Below are 26,637 nucleotides of genomic sequence, written 5' to 3'. Positions count from 1 at the left end.
ATAGCTCAGTAACTGGAAAAGAAAAAGATGACATCATTTTCTGCTTACACAGAAGTCTGTAAAATTTTATTAAAAAAACCCTAAGGAAATTAAAAAACTATATAAATTGTTAATTTCCTTCCAGTTCCTAGACACCAAATAGGTCTTCCAGAATCAAATCACACTTTGCTAAAGGAAGTATTCTCCATAAAGGACCCAGCAATATACATCATGCATAGAATTTATTTTAAACTAGACAAAGGCAAATACCAATAAAGTGTTTGTCTTCTGAACAGTATAGAGAAAGGTTTATGTTACAAAGACATAATGCAAAGCATCCAGAAGGTATTAAAAATTACCTCTAATGGATCTATCTTTTCATCATCGTGGCTCATACAATAGTCCAACTTCTATGTTCCCTCAACTTACGCTGTACTGGAGTATTTTCTAAGGATACTTGCTCTCAAGAAGGCAGAGAGATGAGCAAGAACTCCATTAAATATCAAAGGTTTTTTTCTCTCAAACTTAAAGCCTCAAAACTGTCCTGAATAACTGATGTCTCCTTGCAAGTCTTCCAAATTAAGTCATCCTGAAAGTTAATTCCCTCTCTTCCATATCATTTAAATTCTCAATTAAATAATTGAGAAAATAGCAGGAAACAGAAGGAGGCAAAAGCCTATCCCTGCATGGCAATACCATTGCTGCTTCTACTATGCTCTCTGCTTGTTGAGGGCATCTGCCTTCAGAGCAGTAAGGTGGCTTGGATCCTTTGGGATAACATAAATGCACACAAGAAAATAAAGATACATAATAACATGAAATCCATTGAATACAGATAACTCTTATAGTAATCTGCAATCCCTGATGTAATTATTACCACATATGTAAGAAAATACCCTTAATGTGTCCAAAACAGTAGGCTTCCTAAAATCTACCACTCCAATGCAAAACAATTGTTCTGCAAAAAATTAAAAATCCTATTCATCTCTGTCCTGTATTCAGCAGTCAACATGATACCAGCTTTAACCATCCAAAGCTTCTAGCCCTCTTATCATAATGATAAACAAGTGTATTCCTGTATTCCACCAGAAAGAGAGCAGGTTTGCACAAACAGAAAATGGAGTAGCACAAGCATATAAAGGAGGAAACAACCACAGTAAGGCAAATAGCCCAAGAAGGCAGAATAGCAAAGATACATAGGGGCTTCTCAGATACATGAATTTGGCTTCTTTACTGTAATCCATTATTCTTCCCTGGTTTTTTAAACTGTACCTTTTTTAATGATTGTAAAATGACACCAATAGCATCTCAGCTATCCCAGATAATTTCAGTAAGTCTTCCAGAGTTTTGTTTTGTGCTCCCAGCACAAATGCCATCTAGATGCCTACTGCTACATCTCCCAAGAAAATGAGCTCCAAAATGGTAGAAATGAACAAAAACATAGAAAAGAATATGACAGAACAGTGGGAGGGACAGCTAACCGCAGGGAAGCTTGGAAAGGGTCACCAGCGTGCTGCAGAGTGAGGCCACACAGAAACCTCTGCTTACCCCTTGCTCGGATTCCAGCAGCTCTGTTTTGACTCTAACTGCCGGCATCCCATCAAGCATTAGCATTCTGTTCCCAAAGGCGCTGATGTCCTAAGGCAAAAAAAAGGACAAGGTTAATCAAAAAAATGATGAAAAACACTTGGTTTAATTCACTGGTTTAGTTCTACGATATTGTAGCAGTAAGTTTCTTTTAGCAGAAATAAAGTTAACAAAGATGCAATATTCATTTCAAGTAGTAGCTACCAAGTTATTACTTCTGTTAAAATAGTAAATTATACTTTCAGTTATCCTAAAGAGAGCTAAGTCTTTGTAAGCAACAAGGGAAAAAATATTCTCAAATTATTTTTTACTTTGAATTGAATCATGCAGGTGCACGCATATAAATTCCCTCCTTTAGAACTGGAAAGGAGACCAATGATGTCAAATAGCTTCAGGTTTTTAACAGTATATTTAGGTATATTTAATTTCAATCAAAACATTTGTACCTATGTATTACACAGAGAAAGCATATGCTTAAATTCAGAGAAGTTACCGTGAAGGCCTGTACACACACACACACCATCAACTGACATACACCAACTCACATACACCAACAACTCAGATTTCATATCATTCATTATCCTGTAAAGCTATCAGCATTTGTCAATGAAAATCTCCACGCGCTCACCTCTGACACAAAAGAAATAAAAAAGCATGGTAAAAACATGAATTGTCCTTGTACTAATGGGCAATATATGCTGAGAGCTTCAGTCTGAAGAGAGATTTGCAGAACTGTACTTCCCTGAATCACATCCCATCGTTGCTGGAGCATTTTCAGTAGACATGCAAAACAACCTCTTGTGCCTTCAGTTCAAATGCTACCTTAACCTGAGTCAATTTTTCTGTTCCAGCCAAGGCTCAAGGCTGGTGTTTGAAAGCTTGCCCCTTCAGCTGCCATTTAGTTTGGACAACACGGAGAAAATAAGAGACATTTATCTCTCGAGCTAGAACCTGACCCTACGAATCCAGACACCTTGGTCAGAGGTACAGAACAGTGAAAATGTCACAGCTATTTTTCAAATAGCGAAACTACAGCACATATCGCTTAGAAGTGACTCATTCACAGCCGTTTATCTGCAGCCCCATCTGGAAGGCAGCACTCAAGACTGGAAACTCACCTCCACTCTGTTACCTCGCAGTCCTCAATAACTCCACTGTAATGGAAAAAACGCCCTCCCTGTGTTTCATGGGCAGCAGATCTGTTCAGTATTGTGTGGTGCCATTATTCATAAGGAATATGCTCATAGCCCTGTTTCTTATCATGGCTGCCTCAGGGGAGTTTTAAGAAAAATGGTCTGTCCCAATGGAGCTTCCAAAATACATTTTAAAAGCTTATAATTACTTTAAACATTTTCTTTTTTCCAATTAATGCACCTCATCCCAGGGTCTTCATTTTCAGGGATATAAATATTGCAGCACCTGTTTATTTTTGTGTACCTTACCTTTTAACTGCAATTTAAATAACATGCTGAAAAGCAGGGAAATTGATACGCCCATGCTCCAACACGGTGCCACAGGCAGAGCAAATGACCTGCTTAAAATCCCCATCGCCCTCACTTTGAACCCCATGTGTTACAGCACACAGAGCTGTGGTTTGATACTACAGGGCAGGCAGGAACTTGATGGTAAAGCAGATAAGCAAGTACAACAGCAAATGCAATCTCTATTGTTTTTCTTAAAAAGTAGATTTAGATAGTTCATAAAAAGCTCTAAACACTTTTCAGCTCAAACAAGTAATTTTCAGCAGAACACCTCCAAGTTCAAACACGTGTGAATGAGGACAAGCCAAACTGTTGAGATGTCCCGGTCCATGCTATGCTACTGCTGTCTACGTACTATATTTTAAGCTTGACACAACAGGAAGAAGAAAACCGAAAGTGTTCTTCCTATGTCTTCTCAGCAATTTATTTTGTGCACCTTGATCTTTGTTCAGCGTTCAAAGCATAAAGTGGGAAAAAAGCAGGAAGGACTCCGATGCCACGAAACAGCTGGCTGAAACTGTTCCAGGCTTTACATCCCTCTTCCCAGCAAGGGCGGTGCACTGTTTACTTATCAGAAGCAAATCTCAGGTGTCACTGAGCTCCGGTGGTTTGGATGTGGTTTGGGGTGGAGCAAGAGCAGGAGCCAGCCTGGCATTCCTGGCTCCCGCATCGCCTATTCTGCAAGCAGACAGGTCCCCGTCCCTTCTTGATTTATACGCAGCACAGTTGAGTTTTACAGCAAGATCAGGAATATACCATCATCAAGCATCCCTTAGGCTGTTTAGCTCGTAGACAAAGAAGGATGAGCTGATATTGCCTCGTGTCCCTGAGGAGGTCTTACCCGCCTGAACGAAGGGACGAGGCTGGCTTGCGCAGGAGGTGCAGGCAGGAGGAGGGGGGAAGACAAAGCGCCGCCGAGGAAAGGCAGGTTTAATGAACTGTTAGAATCTGATTAGAGGCTAATGTCCCTTTTAGTGCTTTGTACCAATTTACAGCTGATATACTTGAACCATTTTTCCCCACTGGCTGTGATAAACTCATTAGTTTTAAAAATGCAAGCTAACCAGGGCCTTTGAAGTTTAAAACTGATAAATCATGAAAACCTGTCTAGTTCATGTACCATTTAACACATTTACATTTAACTAAATTTTCATAGCGCTTGCTTCCCCTTTTGTTCTCTAAAATCATACTTCTTAAAAGCAGCACTCTGCCTTTTGAGCACTGCTCTGAAGAGTGAATGCAATGAATAGCTCTGGCTTTTGGGTCATTTATAATTCAGCAGCAATAATCACAGAAGTAGATTCTTTCTGAACTATTTGATCCCTTCTGCATTTATAATTGGGAGGACACTGTGTGACACATCCTGAGGGGGCTGCTGCCTAGTAATAGCCGAGTAGATCCAGTCTGTGTGCTACACATATGGATGACATGTTTAGCCCAATAGTCGCCCAGAGAGCTGATCTCTCCAAACTGCGCTCTCCTGCCATAACCAGTGTTTGCATTACAGTATGTTCAAAGCCATTCAGCAAATAGGATGTAATTGCTGAGGTCTGCATACGGTGTGCAGTCATCTAAGGCAAAGGGGCTTGACTCACCCCCACGGAGGCTGGGGGTGTGAATGGAGTTCCCCTGGGAGCCTCTCTGGTCAGCCAGGCAGATGGAGCATCCACACCTGAGCGAGGCCAGGCTGCTCCAGCACCCCGTGTTAATTGATGACACTCAGGAGACCCACCAGCAGAGACTGCCAATATGATGTATTGAGTCAACGCATTTCTCAGGCTGCAGTCCCCTCCTAGCTCACTCACCTCTCTTCATCGACTGTGGGAGCTCCCAACATTGCCCAGGTGAAGGTGACCTGGATTCCTGTGACAGCCCTTCCTTCTCTATTCTCCTGTCTCCCACCCCAACCCACCTGGTGGGCTCCAGTCACCCACCTAGGTAAAACACACAGCAGACATATATCCTAAACTGGGCATATAATCAAGTCAAACACTGCATGACCTTACCAAAACATCTGTTCTCTTGGATCAATAAACTAAGTCATCCTAAAAGAGATCAACCTCTCTTTCTCGGTGCCACCCGTTGGAACCTTTCACTAATCACTTTTGGACATTTATTCCCTTGAAAGATTAATGAAAAACACAAATCATACCCAGGTCCGTATGGGCAACTGCTATTAGAGCAGTTGTTACAGAAGACAGATAAGCTTTCAGGCTTACAAGCTCTTCTAGTGAGAAGCCATGGCAATCAGTCTAATAATAAGACTCTCCCCCCTCCTAAAACTAATTTTCAGTACAGCACCGCTGCAACTGCAACTGGCATTTTCTTCAAGCAGGTGACTTTCTGCTGCAAGTTTTAATCAAATTATCTTTGGCTACTTTAGAGGAAGAGAAAACAAAACAAAAACTCGTATCTAATCTTGGTACAAAACCCCCCAGCATCCTGTAGTGCTTATTTAATTATGAATTACACTATTATGAAATTTGGCTCCATCCATGAGATGTGGTTTCGTAGCCAAGTTTTTAATTTAGCCAAGCCATACGTTTGAGAATCATGCTGCAAACTTTTAACAACAGAAGAGCTGGTGCCACAACCAACTTCCTGTCCTGAGACAGCACCAAAGACACCCCTAAACCTCCTGCATGATTTTGTCTAAGCACGAGATGACATAAATGGCACACATCCCACACCACAGTTGTTGTCTCTCCCATTCTCCAAGATCTTTGTGTCTAGCTACTCAGTACTCAAGTGTCAGAAATGAAACGATGCTCCCCCAAGACCTGGCCAGAATGTGATGGCCACCACCCTACGCCACCCCAGGAAGAAAGCGGTGAGGTCAGGCCTCGGAGCACCCGGAACCCAGATCTCACATTTCCTGCAAGGATTGACAAATACATACATTCATGTACAAGACTTTCTCTTCCTCTTGTTTATCTCATGAATGCAAAAGATGCACAGAAGCAGAGTTACTGCTATCACTCATGAAGCTAATTGGCTTACTTAGTCACGCTAAAGAGCTGCACACTAGCAAGACAAAGCCACTGATGGTTCTAAACTTTTCCATGAAACACCAAAAAAGTTCAGCTCACAATTAAACACTTCACAGCTCTGGTGGGTTGACCTTAGCAAGCTGCCAGACACCTACACAGCCACTCTCGCACTCCTCCTCCTCAACAGGACAGGGGAAGAAAATAAGATGGAAAAGCTCATGGGTCAAGATAAAGACTAGGAGATCACTTATGAGGTACTGTCATGGGCAAACCAGACTTGATTTGGGGAAAATTAATTTAATTTATTGCCAATTAAAATAGTTGGATGGTGAGAAACCAAGACAACTAAAACGCTTCCCCACACCCCTCCCTTCTTCCTAGGCCCATCTTCATTCCTTCATTCCAACTCTTCCTTTACTTTTCTGTACAAACTTAACTCCTAACATGACATGCTTTCCTTTTTGAGAAATGAAGTATCAGTTGGGGAAGAACAGTCTTAAATTCAACATTCAAGCTAGAGTAAAAAGTTTCACGTTTAAGGGGAGTACATTTGAATAGCTAAGTGCTGAGAATGGCCCTTAAGCTGTTCTCAAAGCTTTGACTTACAACTTTCCCTGCTTCATCTTCTAGTTATTTTTACACAACTTTCTGCATATGCAGTAGTTTAAGTCATTATTATATTCTTATTTTATGGTTCCAAAATTTTGAGTCTTTTTTTTAAAACAGTGTTCTTGATAGCTCAGAAACACGAATTTTAACTTAAGTTGTCCTTTTTTATACAGATATCTTGGAAACATCACTGAACTAACCATGAAGTAGCCTACACCACTTACATGCCCTAGCAATAAGATTACCTTGATGATTTTCCCGAACATTAATACCTAAATTTGTATTATTTTCATCACTTACATTACCATACTGAAGTTAGCTATCAGTCAAAGCAACAGACAGCGTAACACCTCAGGGCAACAAAATGTGAGCGATCCACTCAAGGCAAAGCTTTTGAAGATATGAGAGATCCTTTTGAGGATATGACTAGATAAGATTTCCAAAGTTGGAAACTGTTTTTTCTCTTTGCTTCAAGGTATAATAGAAGAATTAAAGATTACCATCTCTTCTCAAATATAACTATCTCCATAGGGAGAGGAAGCCAAGGAGAATATCTTCTTTCCAAATTCTCACAGGAAAGAATCGCTCAGTTCTTTACTACCTCAATCTCCTGAAGACCTTAATTTCCAAAGAAGTCCTTTATATACCATACAATGAGATTTGTTAGTCACTTAAATGTAGTTATCTCTAGGGTGAAGCATACCAGTTAGCATTCCCGCAGTATGTGTAAGAGCGGTTCATTCCAAAAAGTGAAGGAAACAACTATCCAACAGAAAATAAAAGTAAATTTATGGGGCTAGAAGATAATCACTCAACTGGGAGTTCTGCCAGGGAATCGGGGTTAACAGCCCATGCCTTGCCATAAGATCTTCATCATACGCAATTATGTCTAGAGCTGTGTGAAATGTACATAATGAAAGCAGAGATTCTGGTAGTTCTGCATTTTACTCTGAACTTGAATTTCCAGTCAAATTCACCAGAAAAGAAAAGGATTGTTTGCATTTATTGATTCTTCAAGGAAAACCAAAACTAGTTCTCAAGAAAAAAGCAGAGTGAAGCCTTAACCTTCATACTGTTTTCATGTAAAACTGGGTGGGGTTGATTTGAGTCTGTTCCAATTCAAAATTAAATTCCTTTAGTGAGAGGAGAACACAGCTTGCAGAAGCCTGGGTGAACAATATGGACATACAAGCTGCAGTTTATGTCTTATCTAAAAAGCAAAAGCTTAAAGCACCACGGCAACGGACTTCTGGAAATATGCTAGGACAGCAGCTCAGCACACAAGTGTTAATAATAATTAACTAAAGCTAACAACAAGGTTATTTCTCACTGATCTACATACCTCTCTGGTCTGCTTGTTAGCCCTGAATGGAGCTCAGGGGGGACCCAAATGCACTGCATGAAATTCCATACATCACCTCACACCACAGGAGGTTGTGGGAGGAAGGCAGTCGAGGTATAGGTATATATATCACAGACATGCATCTGCACGGCATCCAGTGATCATGGAGGCATCATAGCTCTAAGCTTTCCAGGAAGGGCTCTGAGTATGGTCTCTTACTACAACCCTGCATGCAAGGTAGAGCTCAGACATGAACAGCAGCTGCAACTTGATGCTGTCAATGCCCGAGAAGCACGTGCAATGGTTGGCCTTCAGCTTGCGTTGTCCTGCTGAGACCCTCATCTGATATACCAGACCATGTCCGGCTGTATCCTGCTGCTACCAATACAAAGATGTACACATGCAACACAAGCTTCTTGAATTCCTATTCTGGTGCCTAGATCCCTTAGAGGGGAAAAAAAAAAAAACAACCAAAAAACCAAAACACTCAAAAAAAACCAAACTAATTTTGCAGATAGCGGATTTCCAAAAGTGGCTAAGTAGCCAGATCCCTAAGGATGTAGCTATGTTTTCTTTTGTTATATATTTTTACAGATCTGTCTCCAGGGAAAAAGTTCAAGTCCAGACAATGTTCAATGAAAAGAACCAAGATCTCATGTTTTGCTTCTAAAGTCTTTTTGGCTTAAATTAGTTTTAGCAAATATAAATAGAACCGAAGAGACATAGCTTCCAGGTGACAGAGAAGCGTCAAGTGCATTGACAACTAGAGGCCAATCTGCTATTTCTCAGACTCAGCAGGCAACCCTGTCAGCTTACACTGCTTAAAATCCCTTTACATCAGCTTTACTCTCCTGCCACTTTTAGCTGTCTCTACAAAGAATTACCAGTCATTCCTATAGTATGTAATTCAGACACATTAAAAGTAACAGTAATTACAACAGTCATACATTTAACTTTTATCAACATTAATGGCTTCATTGTTTTCCTTCTAATACAACATTCACAATATATTTGATAAGATTTTTGTGAATACCAATGGATTCATTATTTGTGGATTTTCTTTATCTTACGCTTAAAAGTCCTGCTTAACAAAAAAACCCCAACCCCCACCAAGAAAAAGAGAGCACCCGAAAAAGAGCCATCATTTAGCAGAGACATACACTTAAGAAAGGGTAAGTTTGGAAAAAGAATAGACTGTGTTTATCTTTACACTATAATTAATTTTTTAAAAAAATCTTTTCATAATACTTCAAGATGCATAATAGTAAAGCACAGTCAAGTAGTGAAGACTGCCATTCAAGTAGAAATTTATGACTTCCCCCCCAAAAATCCTAAAAAAAACCCTAGTAATTGACCTAGATCGCCACTTTTCCTTGACCACAGTTACAAGTCAAGTGGTTTTAAAAAACTACTACTCAATTTCCAAAGTAGTTTTCTGCTATTTTATGTCAACTGTCCTCGAGTTTGGAAAAGAGTTTGAAGAATATGAGGCTTGAAATTAAAAACAAACACCACCACCGCCACCAGAAATAAAAGAATTTTCATAGTCCTACAAATATTATATCGATCAAATTTACTAAAACATATACCACTTAAAGGTTACCTTTACCATTAGGTGGGTTGTCGCCTCAATTATTAAACTTGAGAAAAAAAATTACACAAACAGCTGGTGAGAACAGTTGCAGGTTAGGTTTTTATTCAAGAGGTCCCCTGTCTCTTGCCTTTACCAAAAACTAAAACCAAAGCTTAGATAATCAAAAAGTAAGTCTCAGGTTACAACATGTTTTTAATTAACTTCTGGTGCCAGCAGGAGTGTGCAACATCAGTAAAGTGTCAGGGGAATAATTCTGCCATCTGACAGAATTTTCCTGTAACTGTTATTTGTCTAAATTATGACTATTTTGTATTTTTTGAGCAAATGAACGTTAAATAGCATTGCCCAGAAACTTACCAGCAAATACACAGTGACTAAAATTTTACTCTGAATTCTGCCCTTACCTGCTCGGGTAGGAAAATGAGCTGCTGAAAGCATGGGGAGCTGGTTGGCACACTTCCCCCCCCACCTGCCCACATGCAAAGTCTGCTTCCATGAAAACAGATACAACATGGGCCCCGCATGCTGGAGAATAAAGGGAGCGTTTAGCATGTAGCAGTAGCCATGGTTTAGTACAAAATTTTTGTCCTAGATGTCACATGGCAAGCCAAACATAGCTGCTTTTTGCCAAGAAGACAAGATGCTGTCTATGGGGTTTGCTTGGCTCCACCACTCCCTGCAGCCCAAAGGGACCATCACCTCAAAGTGACAGCGCCTTTAGCTCTGCCATCACAGAGCCCAAGAGGGAGCAGTGAAACGACCGCATAGGTGGTTTCATAGGCCAGGACATCATCGCTTCCTCCATAAATGGCTATCTCCATCCCAAGTTTCAAAGAAAGGAAACGTACTTCCAACTATACTGCGTGCCCCGCTGGAGCACGACAGGCCAGTGGATCGTCCCCAACCCTTCAGCTCAGGGAGAAAACTGTTACTCCTCAGGTGCTGTGTTCCCTCACCTAGGATAAAATACAGTGATAAACTGATTGTCAGCCCCAAAAGCTGACTTCTTACAAATCACGGACATTACAAACTATATCCTCTGAACAAGAGCAATATAAGGTAAAGCTGTCATTAAATATGCCTAGCTGCCTTCTAGCAGCTGGGCCACAGAAATGTTAAGCAGCTGATATTGCTCTTAGCCAGGAGAAGTGTTTCTCACTTATGCGAGAGCTCCAACATATAGGCAGAACTAAAAGGAAGCTAGGATAAGCTAGCTTTCCCCTTCTGGGTTAAAAATTTAACTGCCAAAATTTAGGAAACTCAGCTACACCTTACTCTTATTTCAGATTTACTTTGTTCACAAAAAATTTTTTAAAACATTTTTTTAACATTATTAAAAACAGAGCAGAATATGGCACTTATAAGAGAACTGCTTGTTCCCAGAAGTAAGTTGCTTATTTCCACCACCAGGTACAGGGCAGAGCAAATCCACGGCAGCCTTGAGAGGTAGAAGAGGAGAACATGCTTGTGTGCAGCTGCACCCTCCAACACCAGATATCGTAGGCCACACCTGCAAGAAGCATGGCTGGTTCTCACAGGACCTCAGAAACCATCTGCCACGGTTCATGTACAAAGTCATAGATATGATAGGCAATAAACGATGAAACCCAAAATGTTCTTTCAGTGGCCCTATTCCAGCTGCTAGGAAGAGCTGTAACCACAACCTTTGCCCCAGCAGCTCCACCGCACAGCCAGAGCGCCAGTGTTTGCAAAACTTCACGTAAAGATCCTTTGATTCGTGCACGGGCCAAAACAACAAAGGCATAATTAAATAAAGCTGAACGATTGCAAACTCAGATGAAGAAGTCGGACTATTTGCCAGAAGCTAAGGATTACTCCATCACCCTTCCCTGCACCCTTTACACAGCACCTTACGTGCGTGTGGAGGAACAGTAATTTATACGCTTCTTGCTGTGGAGCAAACAAACTGCTTATTCTGCCATTTCAAGAGACAGGGGGTGTGTTCTGATGAAACTCCCAAACTGCAAATGTTTAACATCCTGTCGCAACCTGATCTCTGTCCTATTTAACATCAGTCTGAGGTTCCCCACTCCCCACAGGCTTCACTGCAAACTCCTGGGAAAACATTAATATTAAAGCTGGCGAGTAGCACTTAGTACATTTCAAAAAAAGGGAAAACACTGACTCTTGTTCACTTAGTGAATGATTTATAAAAGCACCTCAATTCATGAATGAGAACTTGCAAGTATCCACCAAACATGTGAAAAAATTGTCTAAAATAACATATCGCTCTAAGACTGCTCCCATCAATTTCTAGATAGAAGCCAATACCCGATCGCTCACATGAGGTACTTTCTTAACCAGGAGAGGACGACCAAAATGTTTGTGTACAAAACTGTCAAATTAGATTCCAGAAGCAATAAATTATTGTGGAACTAGTGTCCACTTTAGGGGCAATTCTAATTAAGTGTTAAGAATTCCTAATTAACAAGTTTCAAACATCGCCAACATGCATCTCCCACAGATTCTCAGAGAAGCTACGATCCCTCAAACACATTTAAAAAAAGTGTACTGCACATGAACAAAATTACTGCCAATAATTAAAATAACTGCATAACTTCAAGATTATAGAGTATTTTAAGTAACTATGGGTATAGCCAGAAAAACGGCAGAAAAACATCAGAAAAAGATATAGGAGTTGCACACATAGCAGTACATTAACAGATGCTTTGAACTTTTATCTTTAAAGTTCAGAGATATCAAATTTGCTATATACAGCTGATCAAACTGGGCATATATAATAAATTTAAGGTTATAAGCAAAATACATGAGTGTGTGTCTAGACGAAACACAAGATAAATGAGTAATTAATTTATAACATATCATTTTACAGCATGAAATGTCACATAACCCTGGAAACATTCAGGGAACAATGAATGCTATAGCCAATGTTTTTTTTCATTAGGCTCCCAGGGTAATTCAGGTGGGAAGGCACCTCGGGAGGTCTCCAGTCCAACCTCCCGCTCAAAGCAGGTGCAGCTCAGAGGTCAGACGAGGTTGCTCAGGGTTATGTCCAGTCAGGCCTTAACAACCTCAAAGGATGGAGATAGCACCACCTCTCTGGGCAACCTACTCAATTGGGAGACAGCCCCCATGGTGGCAAAAAAAGGTTTTCCTCACACCCAGCCTGCACCTCTCTTGTTTTCAATGTGTTGCCTCTCATTCTCTCGCCACACGTGGCTATAACTGACCAAGACCCCTGCACCCACACATCCTGCCAATCTTTGCCCATCTGACTGTGCATCCATCGCAGCTGTAATCACTATAACTCAGATACAAGAACATCTTTGGAGATGCTGTTGAAAGCCTTGCAGAAGCTGAGGTGAACAGTGTTCTCCCCTTGGCCGCTATTCCAGTCACTTTACACTGTAGATGGCAATCAGGTGAGCACGGCATGCTTTATCCTAGGTGATCCATGCTGACTGGTCCCAGTCACCTTTTCCTCCTTCATGATGTCCAAAAGCCTATTCCCAGAGGACTCACACTGATTTTTTTCCATGGACCAAAGGGAGGCTGACTGGTCTGTAGTGCCCCGGGTCACCCTTTCGGATTTATCTGAAGAGTGGTGTACTGGTTGCTTTCTTCTAGTCATCAGGGACTTCCCATGGTCTCAAGCACCTTTCAAGAATGGTACAGAAGGCTGCCACAAGGACATCAGCCAGCAATCTCAGCACCCATTGATGCAGGAAGGTGAGTCCCACAAGCTTGTTTGGGTTGAGTCCTCTCAGGTAACCCCTGGGACTGGTGGTTATGCTTCTTGAACCTTGTCTGTGAGCACAGAGGTCTGCGAGAAGGCCACGCAAGTGAAGGCTGAGGCACAGAAGGCAATGGCATACCTTGGCCTTACTGGTGTTCACTGTCAATAACTCACCCACCTCATTCTGCCACCAACCCACATTTTACTTGTCCAGCCTTTTACTCTGATGTAGTCACAGAAGCTCTTGTCGTTGATGTTTCCTGCAACTGTGAACCTCAGCTGAGCTTTGGCTTTCCTGACATTGTCCCTGCGTGCCCACACAGTATTTCTGTGTTCATCCTTTGTAGCTTGTCTCTGCTTCCACCTCCTGCTTTATGCTGCCTTTTTGCACTGGAACCCATGGGTTTTGCAGTGGAAGCCATGACTTCTCCACTTAAGAGAAGATGGTCTCCTGACAAGTCCACTTGTTTGCTGAGCTGGAAATTGGTTCAGAAACAACTGGACTTCTCTAGAGATTTGTTTATTAGGAGCTATCAAGCACAAAAAATACATATACAACCTCTGGCTATGGAAGTATTTTTGTACCCTAGATTTTTTGCAAACTTGGAAGATGTACCAGGGCAATAGCATCGCTCACACACAACCCCTGTGCATCATTTCCCTAAGCATCCGTTAGTGACTGTTGTTAGAGGATGCACACAAGGTAGACAGTCCTTTGCTCTGACAGAAAATGGGCACGTTTATATTCTCATGTCTTTTCTTTAAGTATAATACACGCCAAAAACATGAAAATTAAACCAGCTCTAAACCCCAGGATTCCAGTCTTAAGACTCACACTCAAGAATGAGTTTACATTCTTCTGCCAAGTACCTGGTACGGACCACTGCCAAAAGGGACCTTAAGCTAGGTGGGCCACTGTATATTCTTAAGCAGCATTTCACTCCCTGTCATTTATTCCAGGGTAAATGATTATCAGCACATAGCATCTACAGCTTAGGATGGACTTTAAATGATAGCTTCAGAGCCCTCTTCCTTTGTTTCCTTCAGTCATTACTCGATTGCTGAAAATGCAGCAATGCACTCTGTCCATGCGTACCACCATTCCTGGCTGGTTTCATGAATGGTAAAAATCACAACCAAACGACAGTGCCTGGCAAAGCACCAGAACATTGCAAGTTATTGTTATTCTCACTAAAACCTACAGAAGTCTTACACCAAGCTATACAATAAAACTATACATTCCTACCTGCTGTTGAACTCCACCTTGCATCAGAAGTGCCCTATGCAAAAAAGCATTTGACAGAATTGTGTGCGACTGCTAAATGTGCCCCTGCTGGGTCTTTAAATCCTCATTAGTGTTCTTTAAGTCAGTGCACCTGATTATACATTGCGCAGCAGGAAGATCTAACATAGTATTGTTATTTGTATTATCTTTTTATAACCTAGCATCACGCTCCCATTAAAAATGTATAGTGACCTTACCCATGTCAAAGCTTTCAAGAAATAATGCACTGAGATAATTGGTTGTTTGGCATCATACATAGCCTTTATAGCATGTGTCAAGCCCTGAGTCATACTAATATATTTAACGTTTCTCATTAGGACATAATAAGAAACTGTGCCTGTATAAATCACATATTTATTCCCAACACGTGGCTTGGTTACGCTGTGTAAAATGATGAAAACGATTTCCTGTCCACACTAGATATGTGTCACATAGAATAAAATGCTTTTATTAGATTTACTTTGCACCACAAGAACTGGATGGGTTACGCTGCTCATATTTTTAAGCAACGATTTCTGCACAGGCATAGATTGTTATATGCACTGCATCTTTCTGAAGAGATCTAGACCACTAACATTAATAATGTGACAAACTGCCTCCATCATTATTCTGGATGCTGAAATTCAATAAACATTACTAAAATATTCTAATGACTAAAATCACAGCTGCAGTGGTTTCAAGAGCAGTGTTTATCAGACATTGAATGATGCTGGACACAAATCTGGGGAGTAATTCCCTCAATCAGTGTAGATGATGCACAAGAACGCCTTTCACATTGAAAGCTCATGCCAAGTCACCAGTTCACATGTAAAGAAAAAAAAGAATCCTTAGAATTCTTTCAGGAAAATACACCTTTTCTTAAAAATCACTCCTCACAGGACTTCAGCTTAAAAAAAAAAAATCTATGTCAGGCACCCAGCTCGTGTTTTGTGAAGAAAAGCACCAAAACTATGTAAATTTTGGTGCTGTTTCTTTAGATATCCATCCCCTGCTCAGTGCAGTCAACACAGAGCCTCCATCCAACTTTTGTGTGCATGTAGAAGTCTTATATATGTGGAAGTATACATTGTCTGGAGACATTGATCAATTTTGCATTTCAGGAGTTATAGGAAAAAAGCACAGTAATTCTATCACCTCTTTGGTGCCAGAAATAATAAAATATCCAGTCTTAAGTGAAAAATGTGAAAGTCTACCATTATTTATTCTTAAGTTTAAAACAGCCTCCAAAACATTCAGGTTGGGTTTTCTAATTTGGTTTTGTTGTTTGGGGTGGGGTTTATTTTATTTTGAGGTTTTGGGGGGGGTTGTTTGTTTTGTTGTTGTTGTTTTTTTTTTAATTTGGCTTTTGTGGTCTTTTGTTGTGAAGTAATGACAACCTTCTGAGCAGCCATTTACCTGAAAAACAGCAGAGGTCTGAATTTGTTTTCAACCTGAAAGAATACTCTCAAGATCAATGGATTATGTTTATTGTTCTAAACCACAAAATTAAGTATTAACCTGAATACACTAAAACTGAGAATTTAAAAAAATAAGTCACTGCTGATCAACTGTAATGAACTACTAGACGAATTCAAGAGATCACTGTTAATACTGTTATGACTACATGTAATTATCAAGCCCTGTAGAACCCTACTCAGGCAAAGAAAGCCTTTTAAAATAGCTTCCTAAATAATCCTTCACATTTTTACCATCATCATCTGCCATACAACTGCTCTAGGGTCAGAAGTAAAGGTTTATGCCTGGATTGGATCTTTTTTGTTGACATTTTGCAAGGCAGATACTAGTTAACTACTTCGCATGTTCATCACGTTGAATGGCCTACAGAGAGGTTAGTAACAAGTGACCATGCAGGATGAAATCTTGGCTGGCTACCAGAACCTCCCTCAGGGTTCAGAAAGCAGTCCAAGCTGATGCAGGATGGAAATGACCAGCTTCACTCCTCACTAGCAAGGAATACAGGTTCATCAGTTTAAGTGTAACAAGCATTCTTGAGCTGCCATCTCAGAAAGAAGTGAAGGAGGCAGATAATTCCATGCTACCACAACTCAACAAGCAGTATATGCTTATTATTTTCTCCCTTTAAAACGTTTGTAACTTGTTGGAAATTTTTTCAACTGAAAGCTTCAGGAATTTTAAATAAATGAACCACAGTTTAGCAAAACAACCACAGCCATGCTAGCTGGCACTTAGGTTCCTTTGCAAATGCAACGTTATCTCAGCCACACGTGGAAAAACACCGCTTTTTTTTTCTGACTTACTAGATATGCATGCAGGCAAATACTTTTAGGTCACTTACGCTTGGATTAGAAATGACAGACTTCTCTCTCAGATGAAAATACACGCATCCCAAAGTGGGGTAAGCTGTGGAGGAGTGGGGCGTGAGGAGGCTGTCCTAACCAGGGGGCTCCTTCAGACACCATGACTCTTCAGCATCCTCTTCTGTGTCCTTATTCCAGTGCTACGCAGCTACCTAGTGCATTGAAAAGTCTTCATGTCAACCCCCACTTTTCCCCTCACCTGCTTTCCTCATATCTTATTTAGGGTTTTAGCACCCTTTGGGGAACAGTTACAGACACTTTAAATCACATTTGCCTGGTGTGATCTTTTATTTATTTACTCTAAAGATCCTCATGTGGGAGAATTCAGAGCCACCGCAGTGGAATAATTTCAATGTTTCAAAACAGTGATGAAAACAACTCTGTCCTTATAAAACATTCCTCGGTCTCTGATCCCACCAGGCCACATTGTGGACAGACCCCAGCAAACAGAAGCAAACGGGTTATTACTTTGGTGCCCTCCCTTGCAGACTGCAGTAACTGTTACTGACACAGACTTATGACTAGACAAAAATAACTGGTTTACTAGAAATCCAGCCAGAAAAAGAAACTGGAAAAAAAGAAAAATCTAACTTTTTACATCAGCCGATAAATCATAATCACTATCCAATACCCAGAGTAAATTTGGCAGAACTAGTCCCAGCCTGCATCCTGGAATTAAGAGTGGAGCACTGCATATTTAGTAGACCGACTAGATATTGTCCATCACCACTGCAATCACTGGAAGTATTTTAAGTTTTTTCATGCGCAAAAGCAGAAACTAACTCTGCTCATGGAATGCTACAGTCATGAAACGTTCCCCTCTTTCCAATAACCTGATTTCATATTAGGCAAATAAATGCCCATGTTTCTGTGCAACACAGAAATATACGATAAATTACTTGCCCAGACTTTCCCAGAAGAAGTAACAATTGACATCAGGTTACTACAAAAGGATTCTTAAGCTGCATATAGCTCACAGAAACCAGAAACGAAGGACATAATTCACTCTTTTGGAAAGCTGCTATGCCCAACAGTAAATCTTTTCCTTCAGGCAAAAGTGTTTAAGTAGCCTTGATCATAACAAACTGTTGCTACAGATCAAAGAGTAATGGCACATTTATATTCAGAGTAAAGTAATAGCCAAACTCTTGCTTGAAGCCAAATAGATGGTTGAGAAGACAGTTGAGAAGCACACAATAGGAGTTGGGTGTTATTACCAACTACATTTAACTATTCTACTTTTCCAGTGTTTCTCTGTCCATGCTGAAAAGATATCATCAGCTGAGGTAGAAAAAAAACCACCCACACCAACCAAATAGAGTGAACTGGCTTAAGTAAATTAAAGCCTGAAAACTCTTAATGTTAATATTAAAACTTCTTTCCAACATACACCCACTTTGAAATTATGAAGGTTCTAAAACTTTTGAAATTACTATTATTACCACTATAGAAATAAATAGCAGGTGAGCTTGGTTCATAAATGCTTTCCATATATTTAAATATGTAGCAGTTAGGATAATTACCCAGCCTCTTATGAGCCTCTTTTATCAAGCCATGAATTATCAGCAGATAGTGTATTTTTACTGTGTAAAAGCCATATTTTCACAGAGAGATGCACGTTGCTTGCCATTCCTGAAGAGTTTTAAAAGTCCTGAGTAAGACACTATGATAGTTAAAGGGAATCAGATTATTCAAAAGAAAGGTATGACTCCTTGTACATGAATAGCCAGGATGTTATGAACTCTCTGGCTCTCTTTCTGTATATAAAAAAAGATTATCCTTGCTTTCTGCAGAGATTAAGGCAATTCACTTGTTTTACATTCTGCGATAAAATAAACTCCACTGTCATGCCGCCTGGAGCTCCTGTATCTCATCCATTATGTAAATCTCCAAAGAGTAGTTCAGCAAACATCATCTCAGTTCCATTGCACTTAAAGACGACCTACGCATCTAAGTTATTTTCCATTTTCCTAAGACCAAGGGAAACTCCTTACTTCTTAATTTGCAAGGGACAGTCTTACTGTCATCTCTCTTAATGACCACCAAAGCCCAAGCTCATAAAGTTTTAAATGGAACTCAGACTTAACTCCAAATGTTTTGGTTTTGGGGGTTGTACCATCTCCGCTAAAAACAGGAAAATAAGGCCAAGGAAAAATAATGTTTTGAACCTCTCTATTGCTAGGACATCTTTTTTTGTTCAGGGTTTTGGTTTTTTTGCTAATACAAATAGTGAAACACTTCCATATTACTTAGAAAGTAAGGCGAAAACTCAGTGTATGTTTACCTATAATGTCAGAAAGCCAAGGCTTTTGTTTTCACTTGAGCTATGCCCACATGTCCATCACAGCTGACCGCCGCAATCACAACTGTAGCAGACTGCTATCAAACTGAACTGAAACAACAAAAACCCTAAGTAAATAGCGAAGTTCAGAAGAAGGTGACAGCCTCAAAGCAGAAAACTTGCCCTTTCCTGACTCATCACCGAATCTCCACACAAGAAAGACTTAATGAATCACCACCAGGAGTACACATGAAGCACAGTGTGGGAAGCGTCAGAGCAGGTCAAGATTCAGCTTAATACCAGGAGCTTATTTTCTCTTTTAGGCACATGTCCTTGGGTATATGAAATACCATATCCAGTGGAATCATTATTCAGGTCTGTTAGCAGTGGATATCAGTATTAAAATAAGTGCCTTCTCCTTATGTGCTAGCTACTGAATTCTAACATGTTCTTCTACGCCTTCATATGAGAAATGACAAATTGCCATTGTTTGACATTATTCTCTCCACGGCATGTCAAAAATACTAAAATCCAAATGCATTTATTTCCAGCACTAAATATTTGTTGTCAGATACGTAGGAAAAGGAAAACAAGAAAGTATATATCGTATTTCAATTTCTGGTTCAATGTATCTTAATCAGCACCACTGTGCAGACCAAGAACCATGGGTTTTTCCCTTCTCATTGAGAAGTAAAGATTACCTCTAAAATGCAGTTAGCTGCGTTGCTTCATGATGCTGAGAATTAATACCTCCCACAACAGAAGTATCTTTTTTTCCCCCATGCAAACATGTACATCCTGATAACTAATGACCAGAAAAAAGTCATTAAGAAACAAGCAGAAGTAGTAAATCCTGTAAATCTCTGGTTTAAACTTGTTTTATTTGATGGATCATGCCAAACAGAACTGAACAGTATTCAGCTTCTTGGAAACCAAAAACCTAGGAGTACGAATTTAAACATTTTTATCCCCATTAGGCACTTTGGAAACTTGTGTCATACTTCTGAAAATACACACATCAAAATGGTCTTGTCAAACAGCTTTGAAATTAAATGCCTTGTGCTTCCCTCTCTGGAGTAGTATAAATTTAGTCATTATTAGAATTAGTATAATTGTTCTCTTAAGTGCTCTAGGAATAAAAGGTGAAATGAGCTCGGTGACTGCTCTTTCATTCCCACGAGAATGTGCCACGGCAGAGAAGTCAGGCTACAAGAGCAGGGATGATCAGGGATGCTTTGAAAACCCAAGGACTGGAGAGCGAGTCCAGCAAAGTGGAGCCCAGGGTACTCACCATGTCTGCACCAGCAGAGCTTACAGACAGAGGTGTCTGTTCTTCTGGAGGGGGACAGAAATCCCATGAGAAGAACTGCCCTCTGGAGATGCCTACTGCTGTCTGCTGACTAGTGGAAGATGGGAGCCTTCAGCAAAATGGCTGAAGTTGAAAGGAACAGATCCAGGCCTTTGAGATCCAGCTCCCTGCAGACTATGTCCCATCATTGACAACTAGTCCTCACCAAGGGTACCAGGGCTGAAAGAGGAACCAAAGAAACTGGTTTGAAACACGAACTGGTTTGGAAATACCATTAAACAAAGAGGGACATTGAGCAATCTCAGCTGGGAGGTCCCTGAGTGTTCACCTAGTAGAACCGCGAGTCTGCATCTCCCTCAGCAAGCAGCAATGTTGCAACAGGAAGGGATCTCTTCAGTTTAGCTGAAGATATCCACAGCCTATGGCATCCAGCAGCCCACGAGAAATCAAAGCATGTTAGGGAAGGCTTTTGGAGTGCACCTCCTGGTTTGGTTTCTTCCAAAAGCCACCTAGCTTGTGCAGCCCAAGGCCATGATATGAGGCAAACCAAAGCATGCCAGGCCGAGATGTTCATGGAAACTTTTCCTGATCGAAGCTAAACCAGTAATACACTTGGCTCATTTCCCAGCTCTGGTCTGGTCTGGTCTGCTCCAGCCAGCTTCCACCAAAACCAAAACCAGTCTGTGTTTTGGGGACTGATCCTTCCAGGCTTTTCTAATAACAGAGTGGAGAAACCTTTACCAGTTTGACTGGTCCTACCGAGCCCTCCAAGCCTGTCCCCCTCAGAACCCTGCACATGGCCTCATGCCAGAACCCACAAATTGCAACAGATACTTTCATGCCATGGAGGCACAATGCTGATGGGCCTCCAATTATCTCCAACAACAAGCAACAGGAGCACCACAGGAGGACACACAAACTCCAAAAGGCAGTAGCACACCTGCAGCAAGCATGGTATAGAGATAACTAACCCTGGCCAGTGGGCATGCAGGGGCTCGGCACCACTTGCACCACAGCCAGTTTGCTCCTTGAAGTGGATGCACTCAGCAAGGGAGATATGGCAGGTCCTACATTTAGGCTTGGCAGTCCTGAGGTACTGCCAAGAACTGCAGCGAGAACTGAGGAAATGGCTCACAACAAGATTTCCGACCTAGATCTTCAGGCTGCTTCTATCACTTTATTTCATACAGCCTACAACACGCATTTTGCAGACTGCAAGTGGTAGTGGCATCCATTTCTGCTCCTCCTGAGAAGTGGGAACTCTGCTTGTAGAACTTCTCCTTTCTCACCCAGCACGGGGACACTGACACACCATGCATTTCAAACACCCACAAATTGGAACCAAGGGTGTCTGTGCCTGCATTATAAAGCAATCTGTCATCTTGTGCTCGCAGGCTAGTTTTTGCTGTCTCTGTTCTCAGCTCTGACTAAACTTTTCAAGGTGAAGTTTTTTGATTTTCACTCTCAAAATGAATTTAAAAACAAACAACAGAAACCCCCAACCCCCCACCCCCCCCCCCAAATCCCCAAACTTTAAAAACCAAAGGGACAGTTACAAGAGGACACTCATCACAGGAAGAGTTTAAGCTTTGTATTACTTAAATTATTCAAAAAAGTTATGTAATCACGCACCAAGCCATACAATCAACAGCAGCGAGTAACACAAATGATAGATGCCAACATGTTTACTAACTAAAATTGTAACGGGATATCTATTAACTTTTCAAACTAGTTTAACAGGCACTCTGCTGCACTGAGCTATGCCAATAGGTGCTGAAGCAGGCCCTTAAAACACAGCTTTCACCTACATCCACAATTTGCTAACCCCAGACTCATCATCACCACCTATCATCTCACGGAGGAGTGATCTGGGCAACACCAGCAAGATCTGCCTTTGCTTTACAATGACATTTAGTAATTTTCATGACATGAACTGTGACAAGAACTCTAGTGTTTTAAATATTCCACATTTTCGTCACATTTTGTCAATTCTAGACTACTCTCCTGTGAGCTGCACTACAATGTGGGCTGCCTTACTCCCCCACACACCACCTCACATGAAGGTTGCTGCCATCTCTTTTTATGCAATTCTCCATTTCTCCTGTTTCAAAAAACTGTTTAATAAATAGGATTTTCATTCAAGCACTACTGCAAAACCAATGCACCTGAAACATCCCACAGCAGCTCCAAGCAGAGCAGAAATCTGTGCAGCCACTGGGATGCAAACCCTGCACACCGCTGCTGAGCGACTGCTGGGCCAGAGACATTTCTTGTGATTCTGAGCAAAGCCTCTAGTGCAGCTCTGCGATGACTACTTGAAAAATACAACTTTATTTATTATATATAAAAAGATCTCTTTATTTATTGATTTTAAAGCAAAGCTTGATGCTTTTGCAGTAGACCACGCTTTGACAGGGAATGTCTAACCCATCCCTGTGCCTACTTCCATTTCCTTTCTGAAGTTTGAGCATGCAGAAAGACCACAGCTATCTTCACTAAAATAACACTTCTAAAATATAGTGGGTTTGATATATGAAACTTCAAAGCAACAGTTACAGTCCTCTGTAAATGCCTGCCCCCAATCCACACTGTCAGGAATGAAATAAAAGGACAAAACCCTCAAAATTGTAATCCAACTTCATTTAAAACAAGGTCAGATCACAAGCCAAGTACTAAATGTTTTTTGGCCCTAAGTCTGACGAGCTGATTTTGTGTGTGTATATATGTGTGCGTGTGCTTTGGATACCCGCCCCAAGCCAGCTGCTGAGAACACACTAAACATGTAAACACACCAAAATAGTTGGGAAATGAGTGGAATGGAGCCAACTCTGGGACCCATAAACAAGAAACCATTTAGGCTATGAAAGCAACTGCCCAGCAGAAATGAAGAAAGAAGTGGAGTAGAACGAATTTTGTACTGCAGTTTGTAAGAAAAGGCTAATAGGAATGCTGAGGTCTTCCCAGAAATCATTCATTACTTTTACAAAGGCAAAGAGAACAGGAACGAGCTCGGATGCAATGCAAACATGTCAAGCTGAAGGGGTTCATTGCAGAAATCTTAAATGCCTTTTTCTCCTTGGAAAAGATGAGTGTTGGAAACACCCCCAGCAATTTGTCAGCCATGAAAAATCAGTTCCAAGGCCACCTCACCCCACTCCCAGCAGGGCTGAGCCAGTGGCAAGCAAACCTGGGCACTACACCACTCACAATGCACAGCCCTCCGGCAGCACCAGCACCCGACGTGAAAGGACTGGAGCAGGAGACAGCACAACATGCGGCTGTCAGCATAAGGAACAGAGCAAGAAAAAAAATCTCTGCTGTTCCTCCCCTTCCTGAATATAAGGTTTGGGGAAAAGTTTTCCTCCCACTCTACAGTTTCAGCCTAAGTTTTACATTTTTAAGTGAGAGTAAGTAAAAGCAAATCTGCCCTGTGAATATGATTGGGTTCCAGACAACAACTGCCTGCTATCTATTTACACTGTGAAATATTCATTAAATATCAACCACCAACTGACTGTTAAGGGACAACAGATGAAACCGAAAGAACTTCAGAGTCTCCCTGCCTTGCTGAATGGGGCCATCAGTCATTTTTAAGTGGTCGTTTGTTACATTGTTTTATCCAAGATATTTATAATCATAATGAATTAAGACAAAACATCGAACTACAGCCTCTTTGCCCAAGAGTAATCTAAACTGAAAAGCACGTAGCAGAAAGGATGGATTGATGGCCAGCGCGAAATAACTCCCTTGAGATTAATATATTTCATCCTGTTGATGTTGCTAGTCATAATTATACTCCAAGAGTCCACTGAATGATGTTGGATGTGAAAGACCACTTAAAAGCAACTGCTTCCTTTCTAGGAAAACTGCATTTGTTTGCAATGGATACAGAGGGGACAGCAGAGGACAAAAACCAAACACATCATCACACTGCTACTAATACTCTGACTATGCAAATGAAAACACAAAGATTCCTTGAAACACCCTCAAACACATTAAAAAAAAATAGTTATTTTTATCATGATCAGACTTTAAAACCAAGACAAAAGTAAAGACCGAAAGTTCAGTGAGTCTGAACTCCATCCAAAACCAGGGCAGCTCCAAAGTTAGGTGAGATGGCTCAGGGGCTCACCCAGCCTGCACTGGAGCATGGGGTTGTTCCTCGCCCGGCGCAGGACTTTCCCCTCTGCTGAACTTGATGAAGTCCCTGCCAGCCCATTTCTCCAGCCTGCCAGGGTCGTCCTGAACGGCAGCCCTTCCCTCACTGCACCAGCTGGCTACCATTGTGCGGCACCACGCACATGCACCCTCCTTACGCCCTGCTCCACACAGGAGTCAGGGGAGATGAGGCAAGGGCACATCAGAGGTAGAAAGACTCCTGAGATGGGATGAGCTCTGGAGAGCTCAAGAAAGATGTCCTTTGTCCTGAGTCCTTCCCTCTAAATAGCTGAGCCAAACTTGGCTCTCGTTTTTCATTGTTGGTTTTTGGGGGTTTTGTTTTGTTTTTTAAGAGATGATGCACAGGTTACACTTGTGAGACTGCAGTACTTCCTGGGCTTATCATGTAGACCTCTTTAGAAAATAAGCGGTCATCTCCTAACATTGCCGAATTCAATACAACTCTGTGTTACTATTTTTTGAGAACTAAATAACTTAGAACATCATTAAGCCCAATCAAATGAACTGCCCAGCAGTATTTCTGCAGGCTGTCCCTGAAATCACAGTGTCAGCAGGAGACTGTACCCAAGACCACTCGTTAAGTACAATGCAGACCTGCCTTTTCAATCTGAGCAATCTCGTCTCCCCTTTAATTTCACTCTCTGACTTCCTTTCAGTCCTACCACTTCTTTTTAGTTTAAAGTCCCAATCTTTATTTTGACCAGGACTTTTTGAGCTATAGTTCCTCCCTGTCAGTTACCAATTTCCTTCCCAGCTCCTACCCTAGTCTCTCATCTCCATACATCCCCATTCAAACACTGTAGACTTAAAACCATAAGCTTTAAATGTCAGCTCCAACAGAGAACTGAACCTGAGACAGACCAACAAAGACCTAAAATATACCACTATAACATACAGACAATGCAACCCAAGTTGTTTACACCCCCAATGATATACCCATATACTCATGTTGGCAATGAAAAGCTTTCAAAACCTGGTTAGCAAAGGAGCAGTAAAGTGAAAGGCTGAGGCAGGGCGCTGGGTGAAATCCAGTCTCATTCCTATGGGAGCCAGAACTTTATCAACTAATCTTAACAGTGATCACAGAGGAGCCCTCTCACCCTCTATTGCTTAAGCCTTCTGGAATCAGTCTTCCCAGAAAATGAATTTTTACCCTCAAACTTCGAATTTCTCCACATAGCCACATTTTTTTCTCATTCAGCGATATGATTTAATTGTGGTGCTTTCCTAAGAGAAAAGATTAACAGCTGGATTCAGAGCCCTACATTTGCAAAGACTGCCAAACAGAAAACATGTAAAGAAGTAACTCAGTATCCCCTTCCTTATCTGCACATATTTTGTGCAGCTTCCCCACGATTACAGCGGGATGTCATCAGAAGGGCATGAAAAAGTGGAACTATGACTGGACAAGAAAGAGGTCACCCTGGATAGTATGAGGAGTCTTCCGTAACATAATGATATCCAGAGACAGCCCACAGTTAGTTAGGTAGGTCTTTGCACCCTCACACTTTCTGATAGTAAAGAGCCTCCAACGAGTTTGTACATACATGATTTTGTCACTGCAGTGCTGGAAGATGCAAGCAAGGTTTGGGTGGTATTGTTTTTTTCACTCTGCTATTCATAGCCAGGAGGTCTGAGAGGGGAAATGTTTGCTCCCCAACACGAGCCCATCCCAAGCTATCACACGTCAGTATGGACGGCAGCCACCAACACGTCAGCAATCAAACCAAAGATAAATTCTTAAGACTTTATGCACTGGTTTTAGTAGGCAACAACTGCTGGTTCATATCTGGGCATACGGGTCCCTGTCCCATAGAGAAATTGTGTACATTACTGCAGAGCTACTAACACCGCTCCCTGCCTCTGTTAGGACTTAAATTTGGCTCCTGGAGGCTGGAGGTGTTTTCTGGGACCTGCGGTATGTAAAGCAGATGTTCTGTGGATGCTTCTGAACTAAAGATTGTT

General features: G+C 41.3%; 1 protein-coding gene across 10 annotated transcripts in view; it reads right to left on the bottom strand.

The window, feature by feature from the left end:
- KLF12 (KLF transcription factor 12) overlaps nt 1-26,637 on the bottom strand; it is a 251,827-nt gene that overhangs the window by 152,116 nt on the left and 73,074 nt on the right. For 9 of the 10 annotated variants that reach the window (XM_064440736.1, XM_064440737.1, XM_064440733.1 and 6 more), the window contains one exon: nt 1,528-1,617. In XM_064440736.1, coding sequence (XP_064296806.1) covers nt 1,528-1,617 — 90 coding nt within the window. Of the gene's footprint in view, nt 1-1,527; nt 1,618-20,475; nt 20,595-26,637 lie in introns of those variants that run through there. The other variant, XM_064440744.1, reaches the window with a different exon arrangement.

The sequence above is a fragment of the Phalacrocorax carbo genome, chromosome 1 (genome assembly GCF_963921805.1).
Source record: "Phalacrocorax carbo chromosome 1, bPhaCar2.1, whole genome shotgun sequence".
NCBI classification, from domain to species: domain Eukaryota; kingdom Metazoa; phylum Chordata; class Aves; order Suliformes; family Phalacrocoracidae; genus Phalacrocorax; species Phalacrocorax carbo.
This window is presented reverse-complemented; position numbering and strand designations above follow the sequence as displayed.